The sequence below is a fragment of the Camelus bactrianus genome, chromosome 6 (genome assembly GCF_048773025.1).
Source record: "Camelus bactrianus isolate YW-2024 breed Bactrian camel chromosome 6, ASM4877302v1, whole genome shotgun sequence".
Taxonomy (NCBI): Eukaryota; Metazoa; Chordata; class Mammalia; order Artiodactyla; family Camelidae; genus Camelus; species Camelus bactrianus.
Genome location: NC_133544.1, coordinates 74130977 through 74157670, shown reverse-complemented (window position 1 = coordinate 74157670; position 26694 = coordinate 74130977). Strand labels below are relative to the sequence as shown.

Genomic DNA, 26694 nt, shown 5'->3' with positions numbered 1-26694 from the left:
TACTACTTCTTATTCACCGTTCTTTTATTTGATCAGTTGAAGACAACCCCGACCGAGGAAGCAGAGAGCCCATAAACCTGTGGGAAAAGAGGACCGGGAACCAATCAAGGGTAGTCAGGGTCCCGCCCAAGTTTGCACTGGTTCCCTGCCCTTTAAGTGGAGCCCTTGATGGCTGCTGGGCTCGAGACACTGTGCTAGGTACTTTACATGAGGTAACGTAAAAAACGCACTGGGCTTCAGATACTCCCATACACACCTGCCCCTGCCTTCTGGATCCTCTAGATTAGGGCCTTCTCTTCACAAAAGTAAATCAACCCTTTCCTTCTTGTAGAAGGAAGGACTCATGCATAATTTAGAGACTTTTCTGCAGTCCATTCTGCAGGATCAGTAGTGGGTAATCCCCCCAACTCGCAGGCGTCCAAGGTACAGCAGCTCTCTACAGCTTGTCCACCCGTACTGGCCTTCTGCCTGCTGTTGGGGCTGAAACCTCGGCTACAGAGGTCCATGATGAGATGTGGCCCTTCAGGAGCTCAGGTGGCTTTTTAACTGCACTATGAAGGCTCCAAGCTCCGTGGAGTTCAGTGTCCACACACAACGAACGAGAACAGGTGTCACCAGTGTCAACCAGGTCCGCAAAGGGGAGAATAATAAAGCGAGAGTGCCGTATGTCATATGAAGAAAGTAGCAGGAATAAATCTGCCAGATGTAGAGCAGTAACATAAGTAGGTGAACAGGGATAATTTTCAAGTATTTTCCGTGACGGAGATGAGACCTGAAGTTGTGACCGAAGCACCTCTGCAGCAAGCTCCAACACAGGTAAATCATCAAGGGGATGTTAAAAAACACCAGCTGGAAAAAGCAGAACAGAACCATTAGCTTATCAGCAAGCCTTGGAGGAGTCAGATCTCACTAACACATTACTGGTGGCTCCTAAAAATATGTTGCTTTCTCTCTCAGGGGTTAACAATCTGTTTCTTTATGCTTCAATTACCCTTGCTTGTAACACAATTGTTGACTTGTAGTCAGTTGTTGGTTTGCCTGTATCCTTTTGTTCATCTTAAAGGCAAGTATCATTTCATTTATGTCGAAGCCCTCAAATAATGTTTAAGGTAGAAATGAATTGAACATATATGTGTATATATACACACACAGTACTTTTTTTGGCAGAGTGAGGGAGGACTTGGGTGTCAATAATTTTTCCTCTCTCTGCACTTTTATTTGAAGTAGCATGATGAATACTGGAATACAAAATAGAAGATTTAAGTTATAATCCAAGTTTAGCTACCAAATGAGTCATTCATTCACCAAATAATTATTGACCACCTATTATGTGGCAGGCACTGTGCAAGGCTCTAGGCAAGGGACACACGGGTGAACAAGTCAGAAAAGAAGCATCATAGAGCTTACATACCAACAGGGAGAAGAGAAACAAGGGGAATAAAAGGGGGAAGATAATCACATATTGTGATACATTCAATGGAGAAAATAACTGGGTCACAGGAGGGTAACTGGGAGGTGGGCTCTCTGAGGCCTGGAGGACAGAAATGAGCCAGTGGAAGGAAGTGCATCAGAAACAAATGAACAGCCCAGAGGTAGGAGAGGACTTGGCCTATTTAAGGCCAATGGGCCTAGAACATGATAAGTCAGGTGGAAACTGGGGCAGTCAACAGGACCCAGACCATGTCACTGATCTGCTTAAAGGGTTTTAAGCTGAGAAGTGAGTGAGCTAATTAAGATTTTTAAAGGACCAGAGTAGCATACTGACAATAGGGAGGCAAGAGCAGCAGTGGGAAAGCAGTTAGGGGGTTACTGCAGTAGCCCAGGCAAGAAGTAATTATGACCTAGACAAGGGTGGTGGTAACAGTAATAGTGGAAGTGGTGGACTCAAGACATGTAATGGAGACAGATCAAACAAGGTAGTACTTGCTGATGAACTGAAGTGTGAGAGAAGGTGAAGAATTAAAGATACAGCCTGGAGAAGATACATCCTGGATGACTGACTGAAATTGGAAAGAACTGGGGGAGGAACAGGTTTGGGGATAGAAATTAAAGGTCCTGTTAGAGATATAACATCAAGTTGAGATTCCTGTTAGATATCTAAGGAAGATGTAAAATGGCAGTTGGATATATAGGCACCTGAGGTGCGGAGAAGAGGTCTAGGTCAGAGATAGAGCAGATTTAGAAGCCATGGGCCTACATGATACATAAAATCCATGGTAAGTGTACTATTTATTAAAATACAAATATAAGCCCACCTTTTGGTAACAAACAAAAGCAAAACTCTCTTTCACCTTTTATAAATCTGCCTGCCAAAAATGTATTTTAGATGTTTACAAGAGAGTAGTGGAAGAAGGAGCTTAGGAAGCACTCTAAAAGCAAACAAAACATCAGATATTAAAGATTGCCCTGCCAATAAATTAGGAAACATGATCTATAGTGTTTAATTTGAGATTCTGGATTTAATTCATAACTGTTATGCAATTAGTCCAACAAGGTCAAGGTGTTCTTAAACTGCATTTCTGACTTCTTACCTGGAGAATTCCAACTATAAATGTTAAGCTGCCTTGTAGGAAATGTCCATCAACAAAAATCCCAAAGGAAAAGCAGCAACCCAATTTGCCTTTAGTGATTTCACCAACAAACCATGGTCCTGAAAGAGGCAATGAACAGGAAAGGAGATTAAATAACTATGACTCTGATTACATACATCATGAGATGCATTTATATAATAATGAGGAAATATGAGATTAGTCATCTATAAGTATTTTTGCATAGCTTTTCTTCTTATCTCTGTTGCCCTCAATATCCTAGCTAATCAATTATTTGCTCCTTTCCTCCATATTTCTCTAGATTATAAAACTGCCTGAGTACGTGCTATACCTACAAAAGATTCCAGAAACAGACTGGAGTACAGTCACAAAATTTAGAAGAATCTGTTGCAATAGTAACCTCAATATAATGCATTAACATTTCCTTTAAGAAGCAAAGAGGTATTTCATAGATACGACAGTTAATTTTTCCAGATAACTGAGATTTACTCTTTTAAGCAATAAGATTTCAACCACTTTAATCATTCTAAAATGCACTTCTTCTCTTTCTTATTACTATTAATGAATTTTAACCATTTCTTGCTGACCCATAGTCATTATTTCATACATCAACTACATACTCGCACTCAGGGTTGACATGTACAGATGTTTGACTTGCTTCTTTCATTTTTCATCTGCAATGCCAGAATGACTTTTCTCTACTCCTTACTATTATTGACTGCCCTATTCTCAGTGTGCAGGCTTCTGCAACTAGTATATTGTCAAGAGTGATTAACGAACAGTTAGACTTCTTTTCTCAAAATGCAATACCATCATTTGCTGGTAAGGGTAGAGTTCAGCTTTAAAAAGTCATAGGTAATTTTCTCATATTTATATAACATGTACTCCATTAGATACATATTAGTTTAAAAAAGTGTTTTCCCTTCAAGTCTCAACCTTTAAAAATGGAGCAACTTCTCCCCTTCCAATGTTTTCTTTTACAGCCAGGAACCAAATAACTTGCTTTGCCTCCTGGTAGAAGCGTCTACAAGCGTCTACAAGAGCTTCAACCTGTCTTCTAACAAGGAAACTGATCTCCAAGGAGAATCTCCTCCAAGGAGAAGCTTGTTACACAGAATTGTAAAGGGTCATACTTCTTCTTGAACTACTTTCTGTTCTCTGATGGGAGTTACTAATGAAAAAAAGAAAAGTCCAAAGGTGGAATAAAAGTACAAAACATAGACTAAGCAACAAATAGGAGATTGTAAAAGACAATCTGCTCCTGTGCCACTTTTAGTCACTAAGGAGCATTAATAAAAGGCTTTAAAAAGAGACTCACAGGGCTTTCTGCTTCCGTAAGTAACTAAGTGACTTTGTCAGTAGTGGGTATGGTAATTAACATGACAGGAGAGCTCAGATATGCCTGAACTCACTGCTCATCTCAGTTTCTCTCTTTTTTGAGCTGAGATTTTCGAAATCACATGTTAGTAAATAATCACCCAACTACATACTAGGCATTGTGCTTAGCATTAGGCATAGAGGTGAACAAGACAAGACATCCATGGATATTCTAATGAGGGGAGAGATGATAGAAGATAATCATAAATTCTGATAAAGTAATGAAGAAAATAAAAAGGGTAAAGTTTCGAGGTGGTCAAAGAAGACTACTGTGAGGAGATGGGATTTAAACTGAACCTCTATTAAGTTTCTATACAAATACTAATTCTGTCATGGTCTTCTTAGCACACTTAAGTTAACTTGGTGTCAACTAAATGTCCTTTAAGTTAGGAAAAAACTTTATTTCCCAACACCACATCCCAGGAAATGAAGGAGCCATGTGCCGGTCGTTATGCTCTCAAGAACCTAAATGACTCTACTGTCAAAATCCTCAATATGTTCTTTGGCAGAATTCTCCACAATCTCATATTTCCTAGTTGACTTACCCAGCGTTGTATATAGGGTCAGCAACAACACAGAATAGTAGAAGATGTTTATTTTGCTCAAGACACAGAGAGAAAATGAGGTCAAATTTATAAATCCTGGAGGTCCTAAAAGGAATAAATTTGAAAAATCCAGTGAACACAGGCCAAGTTCATGCTCTTTATAACATTTTCTAGAAGAATTCCATGGGCTATCTACTATATCTTCAGCAAATCGTTTGTTACATGGTAATTATACAGATGACACCACTTTAAATTCAGAAGTTGCAGGAATCCTGGTAAGGTCATTCAGTTAGAATGGCAGAGGGCAGGAAGTTCAAAGCCATGGTGCAGTTGTGAGACACACACAACATACACACACTCACACACACACACATATATGTGTATATATATATATTTTTTTAAATGAATGAAAATAGAGACACACATGCCAGAGGACCATAGTACCATTTTATCTTAGTGTAGGTTTGAAATATACTGAGCTCAGAGTGGTCAAGTCTGTTTTCTATGGGATTTAGTATCCAAATATACAAACTTCCAAAAGTTGTATCAGAATATATCAAAGGCATATCAAAGAAATACCAAAATTTAATCTTAAGTATGATATCTAACATTGGGGGGTGGGGAGAGAGAGGTAACTAGGTTGATTTATTTTTGTTTATTTATTTATTTATTTTTTAACGGGAGGTACTGGGGATTGAACCCAGGATCTCATGCATGCTAAGCATGCACTCTACCACTGAGTATACCCTCTCACCTAAAGTACGAGTAGCTGTCCAAATATTCCTTTCCCATCTGTGATATAGCTCTTAACTCACAGCTATCCTCTTAACTCCAACTGAAAGGGATCACCAAAGCTCTCCAAACTGACACCTCTTAAAATGCAGTGCCATTGAAAGCCCAGGCTTCACACGGAGAAGCTCCTTTTGGCAGCCACAGTCTAAAGCACCAAAGATCCTCAGCTGCAGCCAGCCATTTCATTCCTGTCTGTGGCTGATCGTACATGGGCCAGCAGAAGACTAGGATGGGAAGCTCAGTGCACACTGAGCCATTCTAGTGGTAATGCTATTTAAAGGACAGGCCCCAGTGAAAGACAGCCTGATTAACGTTAAACAGCACGTCCTTCCTAACAGGCCAGCATATTCATTTTACACTCTTAACACTGTTCAGCCTGTTGACTGTTAATTTCAGACAAGGCCTGATAACGGATGGCTGTTCTCATTTTGTGTGCTGCATCCTTGCTACTCATTCCTCCCTCAGCTTCCTTCTCATTCTAGACTGGTAGTTCTCACAAGTATTCATCTATATATCCACCTAGAATAATTCTTATTTATTATAAACAAATCATTCCATAGCCTTAGAGGCAGTTATGCTTTAAGCTTTAAGCAATGATTCTCTTCTCTGGCTGCACAGTAGAGTAACTGGGGGGGGGGGGGCACTTTAAAAAAACATTCATGCCCAGGTCTTACCCTCCAGAGAGTCTGGTTTAATTGGCCTGAGGAGGAGGGGAACTGAGGCAGCAACCCGGGTGATTCTAAGCAGCCAGGATTGAGAAACATTGCTTCAGAAAAAGGCTTCTCAGCCTTAACTGTGTATTGGAATTGTCTGGGGAGCTTTAAAAAATACTGATGCTTAGGTCCTAATCCTGGAGATTCTGTGTAGACGCTGAGTGTGCTGTGCAGACACTAAGATTTTAAAAGCTCCCCAGGAGATTCTAATGTGTAGTCAAAGTTAAGAAATGCTATTTAAAGAAAAGAATGGACCTGAGGGCAGCCTTTTATTAGCTATGAGACATTGGACAACCTACATAACCTCTGCCATCCTTAAGTTGTCTAATTTTTAATATGGGGACAATAATACCTACCTCATAGGACTGTTGTAGGGATTAAGTGAGATAATGTAAGCAAAGATATGTTGTAAATTTTAAATAACTATAGAAACATACTGGTATTCCCACCTAAGGAGGCTGGGGCCCTCCCACAAATATGTATTTATTTACATTATGTGCAGGAAAATAGACATGTGCAATAATGCTTCTTGAAGTTTTTCTTAGAATTTTACAAATATATACAAGCAGGAAAACATTCAGTAGGATATGTATACTACCTATTCAGTTAACCATTTTACTATTTAATCATCATTACAGTGCTCCCCTCCCCCACAATCAGTTCCTGACCCCAGGGATTTCATCCAAGCCAGCAAGGGATAAGGAAGATTTATTTCAACAAATATTTATTGTCTTTTATGCACAAACTTAGTGCTGGGTGCTGTGGAAAACAGAAAAGAAGCAGAAAACAAGAGCTCCTATACTGAGGAACTTACAGTCTGGTTGAGGAGAAAATGTATCTCTGTTTGAAGTGGTCGTGTAAAACAAGGTGGCTGGCCAGTTAAGTACAGAATGAATCCTCAGGAAGGACTACTGGGATTCAGAGAAGCAAGAGCTCATTAGGAACTGGTGGAGAAAACGGTATGGAAGAGTGGGTTGGAGGTGAGCATGATACCTTGAAGGATGCACCTCACAGAGCTCAGGCAAAGACAACTTATACGAATATTTATCACTTCGCCATAGTGAGGACATCATAGGATACACTAAAGTCAAGTCTTCTGAGAACAAAAGGAACCATCGTGACTAACCTTTATGCTCTGGATATGCTCGATACCTGAAAGTGATGAGAATGATGAGCTGGATCAGCACAATCATCACAAAAAGGACCCGGGCCTGCAGGGAAACAGATGTTAATGTGAAATAGATATACCAGTTCAGTTACAGTTTTTTTAAATGGCCTCACTAACAAAAACGGAAATGACATTATTAGCAGAAATGACTATATAAGAAAAATATAGAGATGGTCATAGAGACTTAAACATCTGATCCACCAAAAAAAAGATAATTATAAGGTATCTCAGCCTTATTCTTTTAGGATTTGGATACTTGGACCATTGTTGAAACTAAGTAATTTTATACAGTTATATAAAGTAATCAAATTAAAACAGTCCATTTTCATTGTACTAAGATAAGTATAATTTGTTTTATGCAAAGTCATCTAAAAGTGAAAAAACCAGTACACAGTACACTGCAGGCTGAGTGAACAGAGATTGCTTTTCCTTCTGCTTTCTCTATCAAGAAGTCATTCTCTTGGAGATTAATTCACAGTAAAGAGACATGTAACCTAGGTTCTTGTTTCTCAAAATATGGTCCCCAGATCATCACTGGAATCACCTTGAGTCTGTCAGGAATCTGAGTCTGTCAGACGGGGCAGAATCTCAGGCCCCGTCTCAGCCCTACTGAACTAGAATGTGCCTCTTACTAACATTCCCAGGTAATTCACAAGTACATCAAAGTTTCCAAAGCCTGATCGAGGTGGCTAATAAAAATTCCAAAAAGAAAAATTAATAAATGACACAAAAAGATTCGTAAAAATGAGATGCAAATGCCCATTAGTCATTTTTAAGAAGCACAATCACACAAGTAATAAAATAAAATTAAAATAATAATGAATTCACATTTTAAGTATGTGGGGATAGATACTAAATCTATCTCTGGAAGGTGAAATTAAAGGGGATTTAAATTTTCTTCCCAACATTGTAATGTGTATCAATACCCAAGATAGGTGATATCTGAAGAAAATAGAGTATAAATTGCCAGAGTTTCTCTGAAAGACAACTTGACAGTGTATATTTAAAAACTAAGAAACCGCACAAAATACCCATTTATAATTCAAGAAATATTTATTTGAGGGCTTACTCTGTTAGGCATATCAAAAAGACAAAAATTCCAGTCCTCATGGCGCTTATACTTTAATGAGGGGCGCTAGATCAAAAATGATGAATATAATAAATAATTTTAAAATTGTATAATTATATAATAAATAAAGTATATAGAATAATATGTCCGCTCTTTGATCCAATAATTCATTTCCAGAAATTTCCCACAAAACTAATATATGCAAAAACTTAGTTACAAGTGGTATTTTTATAGTTGAGGGAAAAATGGAAACAAATGTCGAACAGGGAAGTGGTTAAATAAATTAAGGTATATCTATGACAATATAATGCAGACAATAAGCATCATTAATTAAAATAATACAAATTGATGTGAGAAAACAGTCAAATTCCTTAGTGGAGAAAATTACGTGGCAAAAGAGAATGCAAAGTATATTGTTTTATATTAAAAACTCATATAAAAATTTAAATAAGAGAAAAATATAGAGTGTCATAATGACAAATACCATGGTTATAAAGGCTAGTGTGATAAAAGAATGATACGTGGCTGACTGTACTTTATTTCTAAAATTTCCAAGCTTGCTATATTAAGCATGTATTATTTATGTAGGATGAAATATTAGTTTTAGAAAATCCTAATCCAATTTAGGACAGTTCTTATAATTCCCTTTGTTATCCTGGTTTTATGGCATTGGTTAGACTCAGATCCCAAAACAGATATTACTTGTTCATGCTGTTGCTTCTTTTAATTCAAATCAACGTAAAGTCATTGTACTCTTCGAGACAAATAACTAAACTTTCAATTTTATAAGGTTCAGCTCTCTCATCACATGATGATGTTATTTATGACTTTGGACCTACCAAATCTAGTAAAAACACATACAACACTTAGTTGAATTTACTCACCACGATGTAATGGTCAGTAAGGAGAATAAATGAGGCCAGGGGATCAAATCTGAGATGAATATCATCTTGAGCAGAAAATATGTGGTGAACATTCTTACTTCTTCCAGAAGAATCCTACTTATAAGCATAGCAGAGATGCAACTCTACTGCATATTTAAAGATGTATAATGTTCCAAGATTAAGTTTCCAGTAACTTTTGTCAGTTATCTCAGAATAGCTACACTTTTTTTCTTTCACTTTTGATTCTTCCTATAAGCACTTTAAATAAAACTTCTTTTAACCCCTGTAATTCTAGATTTGAACTGGAAATATCAACACAAACTCACAATGCATTTCCTCTTTAAAAAAAAAAAATCTGTGTTTCCCTTTGGTTAGTGAAAAGGCCTAAAAATAGTAACAAATCCAGTAACAATGAGCTAGCTGGGCTAGCACCCAGATGGTATTCTCAGAAGAAACTTCTCACTACAAGGTACCAGTGCTCTTTACTGAAACAGCTGATTCTAGTTCTTGAGTAAGAAATGCACAAGAAGAGCTTGGAAGATCTCCATACTAGAAAGCAAGAAAACTAACAAAGACTACAGTGATTGTATCAAAGGACTTAGTGGCCAACTGGAAGAGGCTCCCACTGGCCAAAGATGGAAGAATTAAGCCTCAAAAAGAATAAATGCAATGGACTGAAGCATACCAAATATTTTTTTTTTAACTCAGAATTCAGAATAATACTGAAAGAAAAGACTCAGTTGGTTACCTTTGGCAGATGCTAGAGAAGCAACTCATTCTGAAAACCTGTTCAGAAAAGGGAGGGTGGGGGAAGAATGATGACTTTATCCTGTGCGACCTCTTAATTGGGTACCAAATAGATGAGGCAAATTTTTTCTTTACAGGACTATTCTAATTAATACTCCTATTCAGGAGTGGCAATTTGAAGATCACCCTTTTATAATGGATCTAGGCCAAGATCATCAATAGCTGCTAGAAATTCTTCATTGAAAAGCTGATCGGGTAATTCATAATGAATGGAGGATAAACCGGCATTATGCTGGAGCTGGCTTGACTGGCCCACAGGGTGGCACTGCAAAGTGCCTTCTCTTGTTTTCTCATCTATGAATTGGGACTAAAACTATCCACCACATAGGATTATTACATGGACTTAGTAAAAAATTCTAAATGTCTGGTATCTTCTTTGAAGGAGCTCAGTATATAACTCCTGCCTGCTCAAAATCCTTCTCTGTTTGAGATACATACAAAAAAGATAATGAAAATAATTACATGTGTTTTCTAAAGCATTACTTGGTAATCTTCAAACTAAGACTTAACATTAAAAGATTAAGTAGTTAATAACTGTCATCAAATCATAAAGTTGTAGAAACTGACAGTTTTTTTCTTCTAGAAACTAATCTTTGAGCACAAAAGAGTTTCAGAATGTTGATGAAACTGCTCTATTTTGGTAATGATGATCACTTTCTACTCTGGCAGGTCTAGAGAATTAAATGTTCCCCAAGCTGAATCAGAAAAGGGACTGGCCAAAGTTGGAAGAAACAAAAGAATAATTCCCTGGGGATAAAAAAGAGGGGACTATGACCAGCAGTTGCCCACTCATCTCTGCCCAGTTTTTAGTCTAACAGTAGAATTACTCCTGAGTGCCCATTTTCAGAATATACTAAATCCAGTATATTCCAATTTTTGTATTAACTTAGTTTCATCTTATCAATTGACTTAAAAAAAAAACCAAATCAGAGTTCAATATGGTTGCAGCCTAATCATTTATATAGCAAGTTGAAAATGACTAACTTACCTGGACAATTACTTCTATGTTATGTGTCTTATTACTGTAGTTTCTTGGGTTCCACTTCAGTATGAAAATAGGACCAGACAAATGACTAGCTTGCCCTAAATGAACTCCATCAATCTTAACTGCGACAGAAGTAATGGAGGATAAGGAAAAGGCCAAGACTCTAAAATGAAGAGTATAAATGCATGGTTTTAGGTATTTGTCATTGGTTTTAGGTATTTGTCATTGTTTTGTAAAGAAGAATGACCATACTGTAACCTGAAAGGATGTAAGTACAATCGGCCCTCTGTTGGTTGATCTGCAGGTTCCAAGCATGTGGAATCTGTGGATTCAACCAAATGTGGGTTGAAAATATGCAGGGAAAAAAAATTCCCAAAAGTTTCAAAAAACAAAACTTGAATTTGCCTTGCGCCAAAACTATTTACATAGTATTTACATTGATATCTAGAGATGATTAAATGTGTACAGGAGGATGTGCATAGGTCATAAGCAAATAATACACCATTTTATATATGGAACTTGAGCATCCATGGATTTTGTTATTCGCAGGGGGTCCTGGAACCAATCCCCCCAAGGTATCAAGGGACAACTATTAAGGCATATCATTACACTGTATACCTTTTCATATGACTATTCATATGATCTGGTTTCTTTTTAAATGGTGGCTTTGGAGTTGTATAATTCAGCAAGCCTGATTGGTTTATTACTACTTGGAGAAATTAGAAACTATTCTTTTACTTTTCAGAAAGGAAAATCAATTTTCTTTTGACAAATTAAGCTGGAGTACATCCAAAATTCCTTCTGAAGAAACTCCTGAAGTCCTGGTTTTTCTCATAGGAAAAAACACAGGTTAGACATCTCACTTCGTTAATCTGATGTCAAGCCTTCCATCTACTCATTTGGTTCCTGATGTGTGTGCCCAGAAGAAGCAATGTCACAGACACAGCTAAGGCTACCAGGCCATTTCAGAGAATATAACACCTAAATCTGATATCTAAGCTCCTGTCAAGAAACCTGACAGAGAGATTATGTTCCACTTACCTAGTGATCAAAAGAAATAAAACAGCTTGGTACCCTTTTTTTTCCAGATTAATTAATAAATCTTTTCTTAAAGTACAATATTCAATAATAATGATTGTTGTGAAATTGGCACTCATATCACTTAGTAACATTATAAATTGGTATCTGTTTTAAAAAGTAATTGGGTACCTTGTGCACTGCTGGTGGGAATGTGAAATGGGGCAGCCACTATGGGAAATAGTATGGCAGTTTCTCAAAAAATTAAACATAGAATTACCACATGACCCAGCAATTCCATTTCTGAATATATACCCAAAAGAACAGAAAGCAGGGATTTGAACAGATTATTAGTACACCCATGTTCATGGCAGTATCATTCACAGTAGCAAAAAGGTGGAATCAAGAGTGTCTATCAACAGATGAATGGATAAACAAAATGCAGTGTATACATGCAATGAAATAATATTCAGCCTTAAAAAGAAAGGAAATTCTGACACATGCTTCATTCTATTTATCTACACTGTCAAATTCATATACCAAATGAATTTTCAATTCCATAAGGCTAATATAGCTTTTGCTTTTTTGAAAGGCTATGTAACAAAACAAATATATATATACACACATTTCTGATATATGATGTAATTTCTTAAAGTAGGATACAAAAGAATATGCATGTTATGATTATAGCAATGTAAAAACATGCATACAGAAAGGCTGGAATAAAAGACACAAAAATAATGATAGGATTACGGGTTTCTGAATTTTTGTAAAATTTCAGCAGCTTAAAAACTGTACATTTTTTAACTGAATGGGAATGATACAGTAGGCAATTTATCTTTATGTAATGGTTAGATTGCTGAGAAAATGAAAGTGGGGCATCTCATAGCTTTCACATGAGAATGCAAACAATCGCTTAATCTCCATCAATATCAAACTGAAAGCAAATTCTGAAAAACTGCTACATACCTGATATGTGTTGAGTAAAGGAGTCTTTCTACTGGTTCATGTTTAGCAGAACTATAGAGGAGTGACTTAGGATTGGTGATAAGAACCACAGGCCACTCGCCAAAGATCAAATCTGCAAAGCTAAAGAGGTCATGATCAAAAGCAAAGATCCGGTACCTGGAGACCAGAGGACAATAAGGTTATTTAGTTCACTTCATATTGTAAGACAGCCTGAAGGATATAGACAGAACAAATGTAAAAGTATAAAACTATGCTTTCTGAGACCATGAATTTGAATACAGCATACATAATATTGTTTCTCTTTCTTCCCTTGCCCCCATCACTTTATACTTCACATTTGTCACAACTGGGATCTAACTGAAGCAATGAATTTTCACTGTGTCCTAGAACAATGTCTGATACATAGATGTACTCTTTAATTTTTAGATAAATGCTTGTTGAACTAATTCATTTGATTTCTCTACTTTAAGACTATTTTGAACCTAAAACATACATCATAAGCCTCATGATATCTGACATTCTTCATCCCACCAACAATGCTACATAAAATATTAAACACAACTAGAAACCTGCCATTCTGCTTTTAAACCTTTATTTCTATAGTTTCAAAGAAAATAACAAAAGCTAAGTGGTTTTAATTTTCTAAATGTAAAATGAAAGGTGTAACTACTCATTAAAAGGCAATCAAAAGTTTGTATTTTCTAACTTTCAGAACTGAGGAGAGAAATGAACTATGTCAGAAACAATAGTGCTCACCAAATACTCCACGTGCTCCCCTGCATTTCCCAGTCTCCCTGGTATTAGGTTGGGACCATGTGACTAGTTCTGGCCAATGGGCTGTGAACAGAAGTGACATGTATCACACTTCTGGTCCAAAATACTTAAGAGTGGGAGTGAGTTCTCCATTGAATTGAGGTATTAAAATAGTGGCATTATAAGGTGGAGGAAGTCTGAATCCCTGAGTCACCCCATGGAAGAGAGATGCCCCAACTCACACTAATTTACACAAATGAAAAAAATAAACAGCTGTTGTGTTAAGCCACTGATATTTCTAGCTAAATAAATCTGTTGCATCCACAACAAAGCCCAGCCTAATATTATTAATATGTTAACTGTTTAAAAAACTATTCTATTGTACTAATACAATTTAAATGTTTGTAAGAGCAGGTAGAGGTTAGGTCCTTTCAGTAAAACAAACTCCAGATAAAACCCCAGGGTTGGAACACAGGAGAGCAGGTGGGAAGAGAAAGACAGGAAATGGCCCCATGATTAACACCACTTAACCTGTAACTGTAGCATTTCTAAGAAATACAGAAGTTGATCAAAGGTTAGGAAGGTTATCTGGTAAAAGGCAATCCCAGCCTAGCCATAGCCTCACAGTCATGAATAGACAGGTCTTAGTTCAAAATAATTACAGTTGCCAACTAATTGCAGGCTTCAAGCGTAGCTCTTACAGTTTCTAGAAAAGCCTAGTGAAATGAGTAAGTACCTTCCAAGATATGAAGTTACTTTTTAATTAATGGAAGTACAGTTGAACTTTAAACAATGCAGGGGTTAGGGGCACCGACCTAAAATCTGATTATAACTTCCCAGTCAGCCCTCTGGATCCACAGTTCTGGACCCACAGATTTAAATAACCACAGATTCTGTGGTACTGTAGTATGTATTTTGTGAAAAAAATCTGAGTATATGTGGACCCATGCAGTTCAAACCAGGTTGTTCAAAGGTCAACTGTAGTTAAAAATAGAAAGATAACATATTCAGCTCAACAAATATTCACTTAGTACCTAATATCTTCACAGCAGTGGGTTTGAATAAGTTAAACAGCAATTGATAATAAATAATGAGATGATATTTATCTATTTATTTAACTATTATACTTAGTTATTCTCAAAATATGTTTTTTGTTCTTCTCTCTCTATATATATATATATAACTATACTATATGCCTTTGATAAATAATTTAGGTTTTCTCTTCAAAAGACTTTAACCCTAGAACTACTATATGACCCAGCAATTCCATTCCCGGATATATATCCAAAACAAAGAAAACCACCAATTCAAAATATACATGCATCCCAATGTTCATAGCAGCATTATTTACAATTGCCAAGATATGGAAGCAACCTAAGTTTCCATCAGCAGATGAATGGATAAAGAAGATGTGGTGTATACATACACACACAATGGAACACTACTCAGCCATAAAAAAGGATGAAATTTTGCCATTTGTAACAAGATGGATTGACTTGGAGGGTATTATACCAAGTGAAATAAGTCAGATAGAGAAAGACAAATACTATATAATGTCTCTTATATGTGGATTCTAAGAAATACAACAAAACTAGGGAATATAACAAAAAAGAAACAAACTCACAGGTATAGAGAACTAGTGATTATCAGTGGGGAGAGGGAAGGGAGGAGGGACAATATAAGGGTAGGGGTTTAGAGATACAAATTATGATGTATAAAATAAGCTACAAGGACACAACATATAACACAAGGAATATAGCCAATATTTTACAGTAACTATAAATGGAGTATAACCCTTAAAAATTGTGAATCACTATATTGTACACCTATAAATTATATAATACTGTATATCAACTATACTTCAATAAAAATTTTTTTAAATAATAATTTTAAAAATACTTTAACCTTAATAAAAGCAACTATCATCTATTTGAAGAACTTGTATCACTAACACCTTATCTAGCAATAACTAGAAAGACAGATATAAAATTCAGGGGAAAAGATAACATATTTCTAGTCCTAGTGCTTCTCAAAGTATGATCCATTGAGCAACTGGACATAACTGCTGTAATAAGGTTTCCTTTCTTTCCTTAATTTTTTTTTGGGTGTAGGTAATTAGGTTTATTTACTTAGTTTTTCAGAGGAGGTACTGGGGATTGAACCCAGGACCTCGTCCATGCTAAGCATGTGCTCTAGCGCTTGAGCTATATCCTCTCCCTACAAAGTTTTTGCGTAATGACAGAGACTGCCACATACATATATTACTTTAAAAATACAGATCTAGCATACGTTTTTCCTTAACTGGGGTAACTCATGAGAGCAATGAGAAAATTATTGCTGCTTTATCAAAACTTACATGTCTAAGTTTTATTTTGTGGGGTAGTTCCCTTACCTTCTGTTATCCTTCCAGTCTCCCACCTCAAGTTCCAAAGTGCCCTGGAAGTGACGAGTGTGTAAAACAGGCATCAGTCCACCGAGAGTATGGAGGTGCCCACACAAATAAGCTGTGGCCGACCTACCCAATGAAAAATAAATGAAATAAATGAACAAAGGTAACTTGTGAGGCCAAACTAATAAAAATATCTCTCCAGGAAAGCACGATAGGTAGAGTAACATAGAAGAGTTAGAAATGATTTTGATTTTGAAAGCCTGCCTCACCTCATAATTGACCGAATCCCTGGTGATGGAGAAAGCATAGTGGACGTTGTAAAGTGTCCAAACCAAATACTGTGGTTGCTCCGACTACTTTCCTTGGCCAGTAATAAAAGCTCCTCCATCTGTTTCTGAAATGGGAGAAAAACAGAGGGAGCATTAGTTAGGTCTCAGGCTGAAATCTAATGTCAACAGATTAAATTCCCTTGAAGTTTTATAATAATAAGTATATTATGTCTAGGGCTTAAACCCTATTAATGAGTGACTGGTATGGACCTCTGTAAGCTTCAAAATGTTTTCATATACTTTATAATTCATCTGATCCTAAAAATAACCCTGAGCTAAGTAGGACAGGCATTAGTCCCACTTGATAGATAAGGAAACAAAAATAAAGAATAATGTTTAAATTACATAAATGTCTTTATTTATTTATAAATTTACTTATGGAAATAAAGAACGACTAATCTTTTTAGCCCTGTATATCACATTGCAATAAAGAGAATACTGAAACTAAACTTCTAAAACAAGATGTCCATATGTCCACAGAACACCTGACACCTGAATGTTCACAACAGCTCTACGCATAATAAACAAAAACTAGGAACAATCACTAAATTGCAGTATATCCACACCCATACAATGGAACACTACCCAGCAATAAAAAGGGAAGAACTACTGATACACACAGTAATATGGATGAATTTCAAAAACATACTAAGTAAAAGAAGCCAGGCACAAGAGTACATACTGTATGATTTCATTTATATAAAATTCTGTAACACACTAGTTTATACTGATAGAAAACCAGTCAGTGGTTCCCTGGGAGTGGAGGTGAAGACTAACTACATAAGAGAACTTTCTGGGATAACGGAAATGCTCCATCTTGACTGCAGTGACAGCTACACTACTATATACATTTGTCAAAACTCTTCAAAGACTTAAAATGAGTGCATTTTATTGTATGTAAATCATCCCTCATAAAGATTAGTTCAAAAATAACTTGTACATACATAAATATACATTAATATAATCTGTAAGGTGCTTATAGCAATAAATTTCTGGGCCCACCTATTAGGGTTTCTAATTTGGTAAGTCTTGGGCAAAGCCTGGAAATCTGCAGTTTACAAGGCTCCAGCTGATTTTCATGCAGATGATCCTTGAATCATATCTTAAAAAACACTATTCTAAGTCAACAGTGAACCCGAATGTAAACTATGGACTTTGGCTGATAATAATGTGCCCATGTTGGTTCATCTATTGTACAAAATATGTCATACTGATGAGGGATGTTGGGGGTAGGGGAATATATATACATATGTGGGTGGGGAGGGCTATGTGCGAACTCTCTGTATTTCCTATTCAATTCTTCTGTGAACCTGAAACTGCTCTAAAAGAATAAAGTCTATTAAAAATAAAAAATATATATATTTTTAAAGCACTATTCTAAAATAAGTTAATCAACACTGTCTAAAGTCAGTTGGTAGATAGGAAACAAAATATACCTTCATAAATAAAATGCCTAACATAACACAATGCATTTGACAATATTCCATTCAAGCTCCTCTGAAACCTCACATCACTTTGACTTTCTCAGCACTCAGCAAATTCTGCCCTGTGTTATAGTTATTTCTGTACTGGTCTTAAACCCCACCAGCAGATTAAATATTCTAAGAAATGAGGGATTTGATCTTGTCAACCTTGTACTCTTACATATGGGCACATATGTCTTGCATATGGACACGTGCCCATTAATGAGCTGACATTTGCTGCACCAAGAAATAAGGAGAGGCTCTCAGTTGTGACTTTCCAGACAGTTTTAATCCAGCAAGTTTTCCCCACCGAGCTTACAAAAAATACTTTAAAAGAAACTTATTTACTTCAATGGCTGGCCTTCTTTTACCAAAAAAATACCAGATGATCAGAAATGGCTAATAATCTATAACAAAAAAGAATATGAAAATGAATATATGTATGTATATGTACAACTGAAGCATTGTGCTGTACACCAGAAACTAACACAACATTGTAAACTGACTATATTTCAATCAAAGAAACCAAAAAACAAAAAACCTGGTGATAGCTGTACAGCAGTGTAAATATAATCAATGCCACTGAACTGTACATTTTAAAATGGCAGATTATATATTTTTATGACAATAAAAATATTTAAAATTTGTGATATAAAAAAAGAAATGGCAACTGTGGGGATTTAGAAATACACAATATAGTATACAAAGCTGTGTGCTCTGTACCTTGCAAAGTGCATGCCGCTCTTAGTACATATTTAATAAATGTTTACGGAATAAACGTAAAATATAAGGCACTCCTTGCCCAGATTTGGGGACAAGAATGGGGATAGCAATAACAGGGTTGAAGTAGTCAATAATTTCTTCTAGCCATAACTGTAACTACAATAAAATTTTTCTGAAGCATTTCTAGATAAGAACTTTTTTATCCAGGATAATTTTAAGTGAGTCACAGATATCTGAGGAAAAGTAAAAAAGGTTAGCTACAAAGGGAAGTGAGATTTTTACTGTACCTGATCCAAAATTCCAAAGAAATTAAAAGGTCTCTTAGGCCCTGGATTCAGGGTGGCATCCAAAGAGATGAAAGAATAGTTGCCAAAGGGAGTACTGTGCACATAATGGAAGGAGCCATCCCTACGTACGGCTGAGTATTTCCTAAAAATACAAGACAGGAAAGTTTAGTGCAATCATAAAAAGACAGAATGAGTTCAAATTCCTTCCCTAATGTTACACTATATCTTACTTCCTTTGAAAAGGAAATTTCCATAATCTGACAGAGAAATACGCTAAACGAGATCCACAATGAATAAACTCATTAAAAGAAATTTTAAAGATTTCCTCCCATTGTCTCCAAAGATTCAGGCAAATATATTCATCAGTAACCAAGCACAAGGTCACCAAGCAAAGCAGAGAAGCTAATTTATGCAGTCCTCTAACCATTTAAAAAGAGATGACTCAGAATCCAGTGAAATGGTGCTTATTAATCATTTAAAAAGTTAAGTGAGGGCCTACTAAGTAGCCAGCAGAATTCTTGGTGTAGTGAGATACAAGTCTTTCCTTCTTGAAACAGGACTGCAGAGGCTTAACTCACAGTAAAGCTTTGCAAAGATGCAGTCACTGAGCCAGGAGAAAAATGTTAGTTAGGTCTGGACCAGTAAATCTTTTTTCAGTTCCTAAAAATATACTGGTAACATATGCAGGGTCACCATATCCAGTAGTGAAAATCCTCACCACTACCTTAAGTATCAACAGTGTTGAGGTGTCCAGAAAGTTGGAGTGTGAGAGCAGGGAGAAGGGATGTATAATAGAGCATACAGAGTCAGCACTCATTCAGTATTTGTTGAGTAAATGTGAAAGAAAGTACAGATTATATTGGGAGCACACCTTTATTATTCAAATGTTAGAATATTATAAGAAAATATCTAAGTGTCTTACATGATGTTTTACCTCAGAGCACATATTAAAAAAACAAACAAACTTCTGAAATGTAATGTGCTACCAGGGAGCTGTACTTAAGCAACAAGAGCCATCAAATACATCATAAATAAATATATTATTATAGATACTGCAATTAATAGTCATCAGTTCTATTACCTCTCTTCTTCGTATTTTTAAAATTTCTATTTTGGGGTTTTTTTCCTCCTTCAAAATATTATTTATACTTTTCCTGCTTAGTTGTTTTAAGAGTTATTCTTCAGGATCTTGTAATCTCACATATGTTGTTCCCTTTCCTACATTTCTGACATATATTAAAATTCAACTATCTAAAAATAAATCCAACTATCTGAAAGCAGAGGTTAAAACATATAATAGTTCACATTTTTGAATTCTGAATGTTGGCATTCTCTTGGCCATTCTAGAGATCAAGATTTAACCTTAAGGTTTTTTTTTTTCTTTTCCTTCAGGATGATATTTTTGCCTATAATTCTAGCAAAATGTCATTTATTAAATCCAGATAAAGTTTAGGTGGTTAGAAACAAAAATATAAAGGTAAGAATCTTTAAAGTGACTAATAATTTTACTTTCCCAATAACTAATGAGACCCTAAGTCCTAGTAATTCTTCTTAGAAAATGTCTCTTAAGTCCATTCCCACAGTCACCATCAAAGATATAGTTAATAAGAAGTGAAAGATTTTCATCTCTGTCCTTTTCCTTTCTCACATTAACAAAAGAGAACCACCTCATCTTCCAAATTATGCAGTGACTCTAATTAAATGTTAACCAGTGCTTTTTGCCCTCTCACTCTCAAACTGATGTCACCATCCCCATACCCACGAACTTTGTTCAGACAGATACATCTCTATTCATTTCAAGCTCTTTCCATATCATGGCTAGACTACAGCAGGATTCTTCCATTTGGTCTACACAACTCCAATCTCTCCCTTTTCCTTTTTATCCCCATCTTTTTCCTATTTTGTTGTGCAATTGCACTTTATACAATACTATTTTCATTATGTTACTCATCTCCTTACGAACCTCCATTGGATTATGAACGACTACCCATCATATCTAAATTTCTATGCTTGTCACCTAAGACCTCCATAAATTGGCTCTACACTATCCACCCAGTGTCATACCAGTTCTCAGAATGAACCTTTATTCTGGTGATAGCAGTTTTCTTACTGCCCTCCAAAGCTCATTCTAGCTTTTAAAGCTCTGTTTATGCTGATCCTTTTGCCTAAAATACACTCTTTAGAATTTCTCACTTTTCCAAATGCTACCTATCTTTTAAGACTGGACACAATTTTTACTTCTTTTGTGAACTTTCTCTAACCTACAACTAGCAGATAAATAACTTCTGGAAAGCTAACGCACAGCACAGTAATTATAGCCATCAATACTATATTATAAACTTCAAAGCTGCTAGGAGACTAGACCTTAATTGTTCTCACAACAAAAAAAGAAATGATAATTATGTCACATGATAGAGATATTAGTTAACCCTATGGTGATAATCATATTGCAGTATATAAATATACCATATGAACATGTTGTATACCTTAAACACCCACAATATTATATGTTAATTATATATCAATAAAAAAATAAATAAATAAAAAATAAAGTCTCCAATGGGGAGGGCATAGCTCAGTGGTAGAGTGCGTGCTTACCAGGCATGAGGTCCTGGGTTCAATTCCCAGCACCTCCACTAAATAAATAAGTAAACCTAATTACCTAACCCCTCCTAAAAAAAGACCCACCAAAATTTTTAAATAAAAATTTATTAAAAGTCCCTCTATGTCTATCCCATGCTGACCTCTGCCTTTTTGGATTTCTCATAGTGATAATTACGTGTAACAAATAAGCTGGCATTTCAGTCACTCCATGCTCTTTTCTAATTGTTTCTTAAACAATTTTTATCTTCCTTAGCTAGACTTACTTGAAGGTAGAGGTCATATTTTTCAATATTAGCTCTTGTACCTCTCACACTAGCCAACTAATGATGGCTCTCAATAAATACTTGCTACTTGACTGACTGGCAATGTAGAACAAAGCCACTGAATACCCTGGACCAGAAAGTGAGATTATAGCCAAAAGAATTCTAGAGAATTGGTTTTCTAAGTCAAAGATCTTTCCATATTCACGGCCTTTTTCATATTCATGGCACGTAAAAATCTTGTTAATATTTGTATGACAAACTAGACTGAAAGGACAAAGCAGCCAGGGGTGACCAGTTGGGTTCTTCAGCCACCACAGAGGCGGTGTATCTCAGCATTCCTAAAATCCACAGTACTCTGGCTCACAAGCTCTGATCTAAATGACTTTTGCTATCCACCAATGGCAAAAAAAAAAAAGTCTTTGTGGAATGTTAAAAGTACCATTAGCCAACAAAAAGCATTAAAGTAGATGAAATAAAAAGAATTGAAGGAAAGAAGAGGTTTGAGGAAACAAATAAAAATTAATCACCTAAATAAATAAATAAATAAATAAACAAACAAACAAATAAATAAAATTTAAAGGCCCCTTTTCTAAATTACCAGAGGTTCTTTATACAGAAATTTTCTCTGTTATAAAACATTTTCATTCATTCAGTTAATTAATTGCACCCTCCTTGTAACAGACTCTACATTGTGGTCTGTTTTCTGTCATTACAGTACCTGTAATAATTCTCAACACTCTCCAGACTTGGAATGTTGAATGCATCTAATTTAAAAAAAAAAGCAAACATCATCTACATGAAAAAGAAAAATGCAAACATATTAATGACTAAACAAAAATGACAATTCTTTCAATAACACCTTAGATGACAGAATGTCAATTAATTAGATTGGCATTTAATTTTAATTTTTAAAATCTGATAACTTAATTGAATTCAGATTATCTAGAAACTTATTTAAGGCACCTGGTATACTGAAAAATAATAAATACTCTGAATTATGTACTATTCAGAATAAATCAGTTTGAAGTTATAAGACTGGATGGTCGCTGCTGTTTTAATCACGTGATTCTGGAAGCCAGGAAGAACTGGATTCATGTTTGATGTGCGGACACATGCCAAGTGCTTTTACGCAGCAGTTGACTTTGATAACAGGGCCAACGCCCTCTCTTCTTGAATCTTAAAAAAGATTCAGTAATAAAGGAGTTATATAATGATAAAGGGTAAGGCTGAGGGTATCTTAGAATTCTTATCTGGAAATATAATGATTTCATAGAGCTTGCTTCCCTGGTTGCAATAGCTAAAATTGTTTATCAGCTTTGACTTCCAAGAATCTACTACATTTCTAATAATCTTAGAGACTAAGCTGTAAGTCCAATTACAAAGAAACATTATTGTGTGCATAATCCTCTTGCTAGGAGAACAACTCTGTTGTAGTTAAATCTTAATAAAGATTTATATACATATATATTTGTGTACACACACACATATATACCATGAGCATTTATACCATTACAAGTCAAGTTAAAATATTATGAACTTCAAAGGACTATCCAAATTATTTAATCACAAGAGTCCATTTTATATTTATTACTTAAAATGACAGTAGTTTGGCTTAGAAAACTTTAAAAAATAAACACAGATTTGCTTTTTATTGCAAAAGAATTTGACCTGTATCACTAATTAAGAGCAGGAGAAAAGGGAAATGTAAACATACCAGAGAAAGTTGTAAGCCAGATATCCTACTTTTAATTTATAATTCCTAGCTGCTTTGTAAGAACTATAGTTGATCCTTGAACAACACAGGTTTGAACTGTGTGGTTCCACTTATACAGATTTTTTTTTCAATACATACTACAGTACTACACAAGCCTCAGTTGGCTGATCCACAGATGCAGAGGGCCAACTGTAAAGTTACACATGAATTTTCCACTGCCTGGGGGTCGGTGCCCCTAACCCCCACATTTTTGAAAGGTCAACTGTATCTATAAAGAGGGCATTTTCTGATCAAACCAATAGCTATATTTCACCAGGTAGAATTATTTGTTTAAAATATAGCTTTTAAAAAAATACATTAATAAGGTACTCACAGCAATGAATAATCAAATGAAGCAGACAAATGGAGTACTTAAGTAACCAATAAAAAAGTCAACTTTTATGAAACAAACAAATCTACCATCAGGACTCTGGAAAAATAATTCATTTCCTTACTAACACAACAATTATAATGTAAAAAATGGGAAGGGATTATCCATTTCTTTCCCCTTGCATATGGGAATATATTTGCTATTTTAATTTTTCAATGTATATAAAGTAAAACTCAATCTTTGTGAAGTATAGTTCTATGGATTTTGACAAATGCATAGTCATATATCTACCACTACAATCATGACACAAAACAGATCCATCACCCCCAAAATTATCTCATGATGTCTCTTTGTAGTCAACTTCTCCCCCTACCCTACCCTGTCTTCAACCCTGGACAACGGTAATCGATCCTGTCTACAGTTTGCCTCTTCTTGAATGTCATATAAATGGAATCACACAGTATGTAAACTTACAGATTTGACTTCTTTCACTTAGCGAAATTATATATTTTTAAGCATCCATCTGCAAGGAGTTTGCTAGAAGCTTTCCTTCCACGTAAAGAAAGGACCATACCGACTTTCCCCTCAAGGCCTAACAGTTACATCTGAAGTTTTAAAATCACATATTATACATAGCTGGATTTCATAGTTGTGGCCTCCATTATACCTAAACCTAAGTTACAATCTCCCATTTTAAATTGCAGAAACTAGGCTCCTGAAGGAGAAAAAAAATCTAGTCTTAATTATAACTGGGACTTGACTCTTACCATGATTTCCTTTGACATCGAGCCACTTGGTTTTTTCCATGACCCTTGTCTTCTTCAGAATACCCTGGTAAGTTTGCCATTCTACCTCTTGCTGCCTGGATCCCAACTGTTCCTTTGTTTTGGCATCTGTCAGGTCTCCTGTAGATTTACAGATGAACTGAATCACAATGTAAAATAAATCTGAGCTGGGGGTTCAATTTTTTTGTTAATGCATATCAAAGAATAAACATATTTAAAGTACTCAACATGTAAAGCATAACCACTTATGAGTCCATCTCGGTCCACAGCAAGCCATCTAAAATAAAACTCTCAGCAAGGGCTTTATTTCTTTCTTAGATGTTAGCAAGCGCCTATTAAACCTCCTGTGATATTAGAAATGGGTTATGAATAATATATCTTTAAAGAGAGCAGTAAAAAATGCATCATGAGACTGTGATAAAATGAAAACTCCTTAATAAGAAATTTCAGCACTCTGCAGAGTGACCTTATTTTCCAAACTCAAAATCAAGATATGTGATCTGACCAAGAATTATTTTTATAGCAAGCAACAGTCGGGTATGTGTAGTTTGGACAACGAAATATCCAAATTTCTAGGAAACTAGATAGACACTTAAAATTGAGGTTTCCATAAAATGAAGACTCTATCCTGTCAGCAAAGGTGTTTCAGTAAGGCGGATGTAAGATGAATTCCCCAATAGCGAGGATAGATACTCCTTTAGCTTATTCTCCAACCCAGCTGGGAGCAAATGATTAGGGGTTTGAAAACTCTAGGGACCCAAGTCACAGAAGTACCAAAGGATGAAAAAAAGTGTCCTGAGTTACTTGAAGCCTCAAGCAACTGTCAATATAAGATTGATTAACACCGTAAAGAAAATGGAAAACTCAGAAACAAAAAAAAAAAAAAAAAAAAAAGAGAGAGAGAGAGAGAGAAAGGAGGAAGAGGAAGAAAACTCTTGAGTTGCGGTTAAAGAGCTTTCCTTAATTCTCTCTCAAATCCAGAAGTGCAACCAAAAAGACAGATACAGATACACAAGACGGGACACTAATAAGAGAGTCATGAGCCCTGCTTCTTCCGCTTGAGCAAAATTTGCCATGGCAAGTCATTTAGCCCGGATCTTGACTCACTTATCCATAAACAAAGGAAATTATAATGTCCCATCTCCTTTCCAGAAGAAGGACTCACCTGAGGCTCTGGCTACAGGTTTGCTAACGACCCGAAAGTAAAAAGCTGCAGCCTTGGCTAGCATTCTACCATCCAGACCACAGAACAACATGACAGCACCGCAACCTCCCTACCTGTTGCTAGGACGAGAGCTGGTTGAATGATGTCAATAGTTTCAGAACAGAACTTCTCTAAGTCTACAGCTCTGCCTGGATCACGAAACCTGCTCAGGTGAATGTCGGATATCTGCGGAACAGATCTTTGAGTCAGGAAGAGGCGGCACGGAGAGAGGTGACTCAGTGGCTCTCTCCAACGGAAAGAAAAGGCAAAGATGTAGCGCATCAACGAACCCCCAGGTAGGGACCGAGCCCCTCTCCCTCCGCCCAGAGCTTGGGCCCAAGCAGACACGGGTCACGCCCCGGCGAAAACTGCCGGCGCCTCACCGCCTCTGGCCAGCTCTGCACCCACCCCCGCGCCTGAGCTCCCGCTGCGTCACCTGCAGACCCCAGAAGATGTTGGTGGCCGCGGGGCCCGGCGCGGGGTGTGGGCTTCGTGGGACGCGGGGCTGGGGCAGGGGCGAGGGCGGGCCGGCCAGGCCGTAGTGCTCCAAGAGCACGGCCGCCATGGCCGCGGCCGCCAGCCCGGCGACCACCCTGACGGCCAGCGCTGAGGCCATTCCGCCCGCAGGGGCGCGGCCCTTGCCGTCCGCGGCCCGGACCGCCCGGCGCCCCTGGAGCTGCTCTGGCCGGACTTCCGGACTCTATGGTCGCGGGGCCTAGGGCGCCGCCCGCACCTGCGCCTCGCGGTGCACCTGCTCCTCCTGGCCCGCCGCCCGCGTCTCTGGGCTCGGTTTGCTAATGTGACGCGGGTGAAGAAAAGGAAACCGAGACCCCCAACGCCACTCGCGGTTGCTGAGGTGTGGCAGGGAAGGAGCCCTGAACTGAGGGCGGAGGCTAGAGTCCTGGCTCCGCCTTAGACAATCAATCCTGACCTCG

General features: G+C 36.8%; 2 protein-coding genes across 7 annotated transcripts in view; one reads left to right on the top strand and one right to left on the bottom strand.

Annotated features, from left to right (window-relative positions):
• Positions 1-3: 3 nt before the first annotated feature.
• TMEM62 (transmembrane protein 62) lies at positions 4-26630 on the bottom strand. 6 transcript variants are annotated; one of them, XM_074365986.1, is made up of 14 exons: positions 26493-26630; positions 25834-25945; positions 24538-24675; positions 22405-22478; positions 18820-18961; positions 16287-16411; positions 16021-16143; positions 12876-13031; positions 10893-11052; positions 9098-9211; positions 7103-7187; positions 4472-4576; positions 2532-2650; positions 4-849 (listed from the first exon to the last, which is right to left on the bottom strand). In XM_074365986.1, the coding sequence occupies exons 3-14, from the start codon at positions 24553-24555 to the stop codon at positions 523-525; spliced, it is 1548 nt and encodes a 515-aa protein (XP_074222087.1). In that variant the 5' UTR covers positions 24556-24675; positions 25834-25945; positions 26493-26630; the 3' UTR covers positions 4-522. The 6 variants fall into 6 exon arrangements, with proteins under 6 accessions (XP_074222087.1, XP_074222090.1, XP_074222085.1 ...); XM_074365989.1 differs by having other exon boundaries at positions 22405-22450; positions 26493-26627; XM_074365984.1 differs by having other exon boundaries at positions 22405-22450; positions 26196-26516.
• Positions 26561-26694, top strand: part of UBR1 (ubiquitin protein ligase E3 component n-recognin 1) — a 134192-nt gene continuing 134058 nt past the window's right edge. The window contains exon 1 of the mRNA XM_074365981.1: positions 26561-26694. The gene's annotated coding sequence lies outside the window, so the exon portion shown is untranslated.

Bases quoted from the DNA above. Each gene is read 5' to 3' on its own strand.
- TMEM62 (XM_074365984.1), bottom strand. From the start codon at position 26,375: ATGGCCTCAGCGCTGGCCGTCAGGGTGGTCGCCGGGCTGGCGGCCGCG. The intron at 16,144-16,286 runs GTGAGGCAGGCT...TTCATTGGGTAG, and splicing joins GGGATTCGGTCAATTATGAG to GTCGGCCACAGCTTATTTGT. The intron at 11,053-12,875 runs GTATGTAGCAGT...TCTTCATTTTAG, and splicing joins CTTTACTCAACACATATCAG to AGTCTTGGCCTTTTCCTTAT.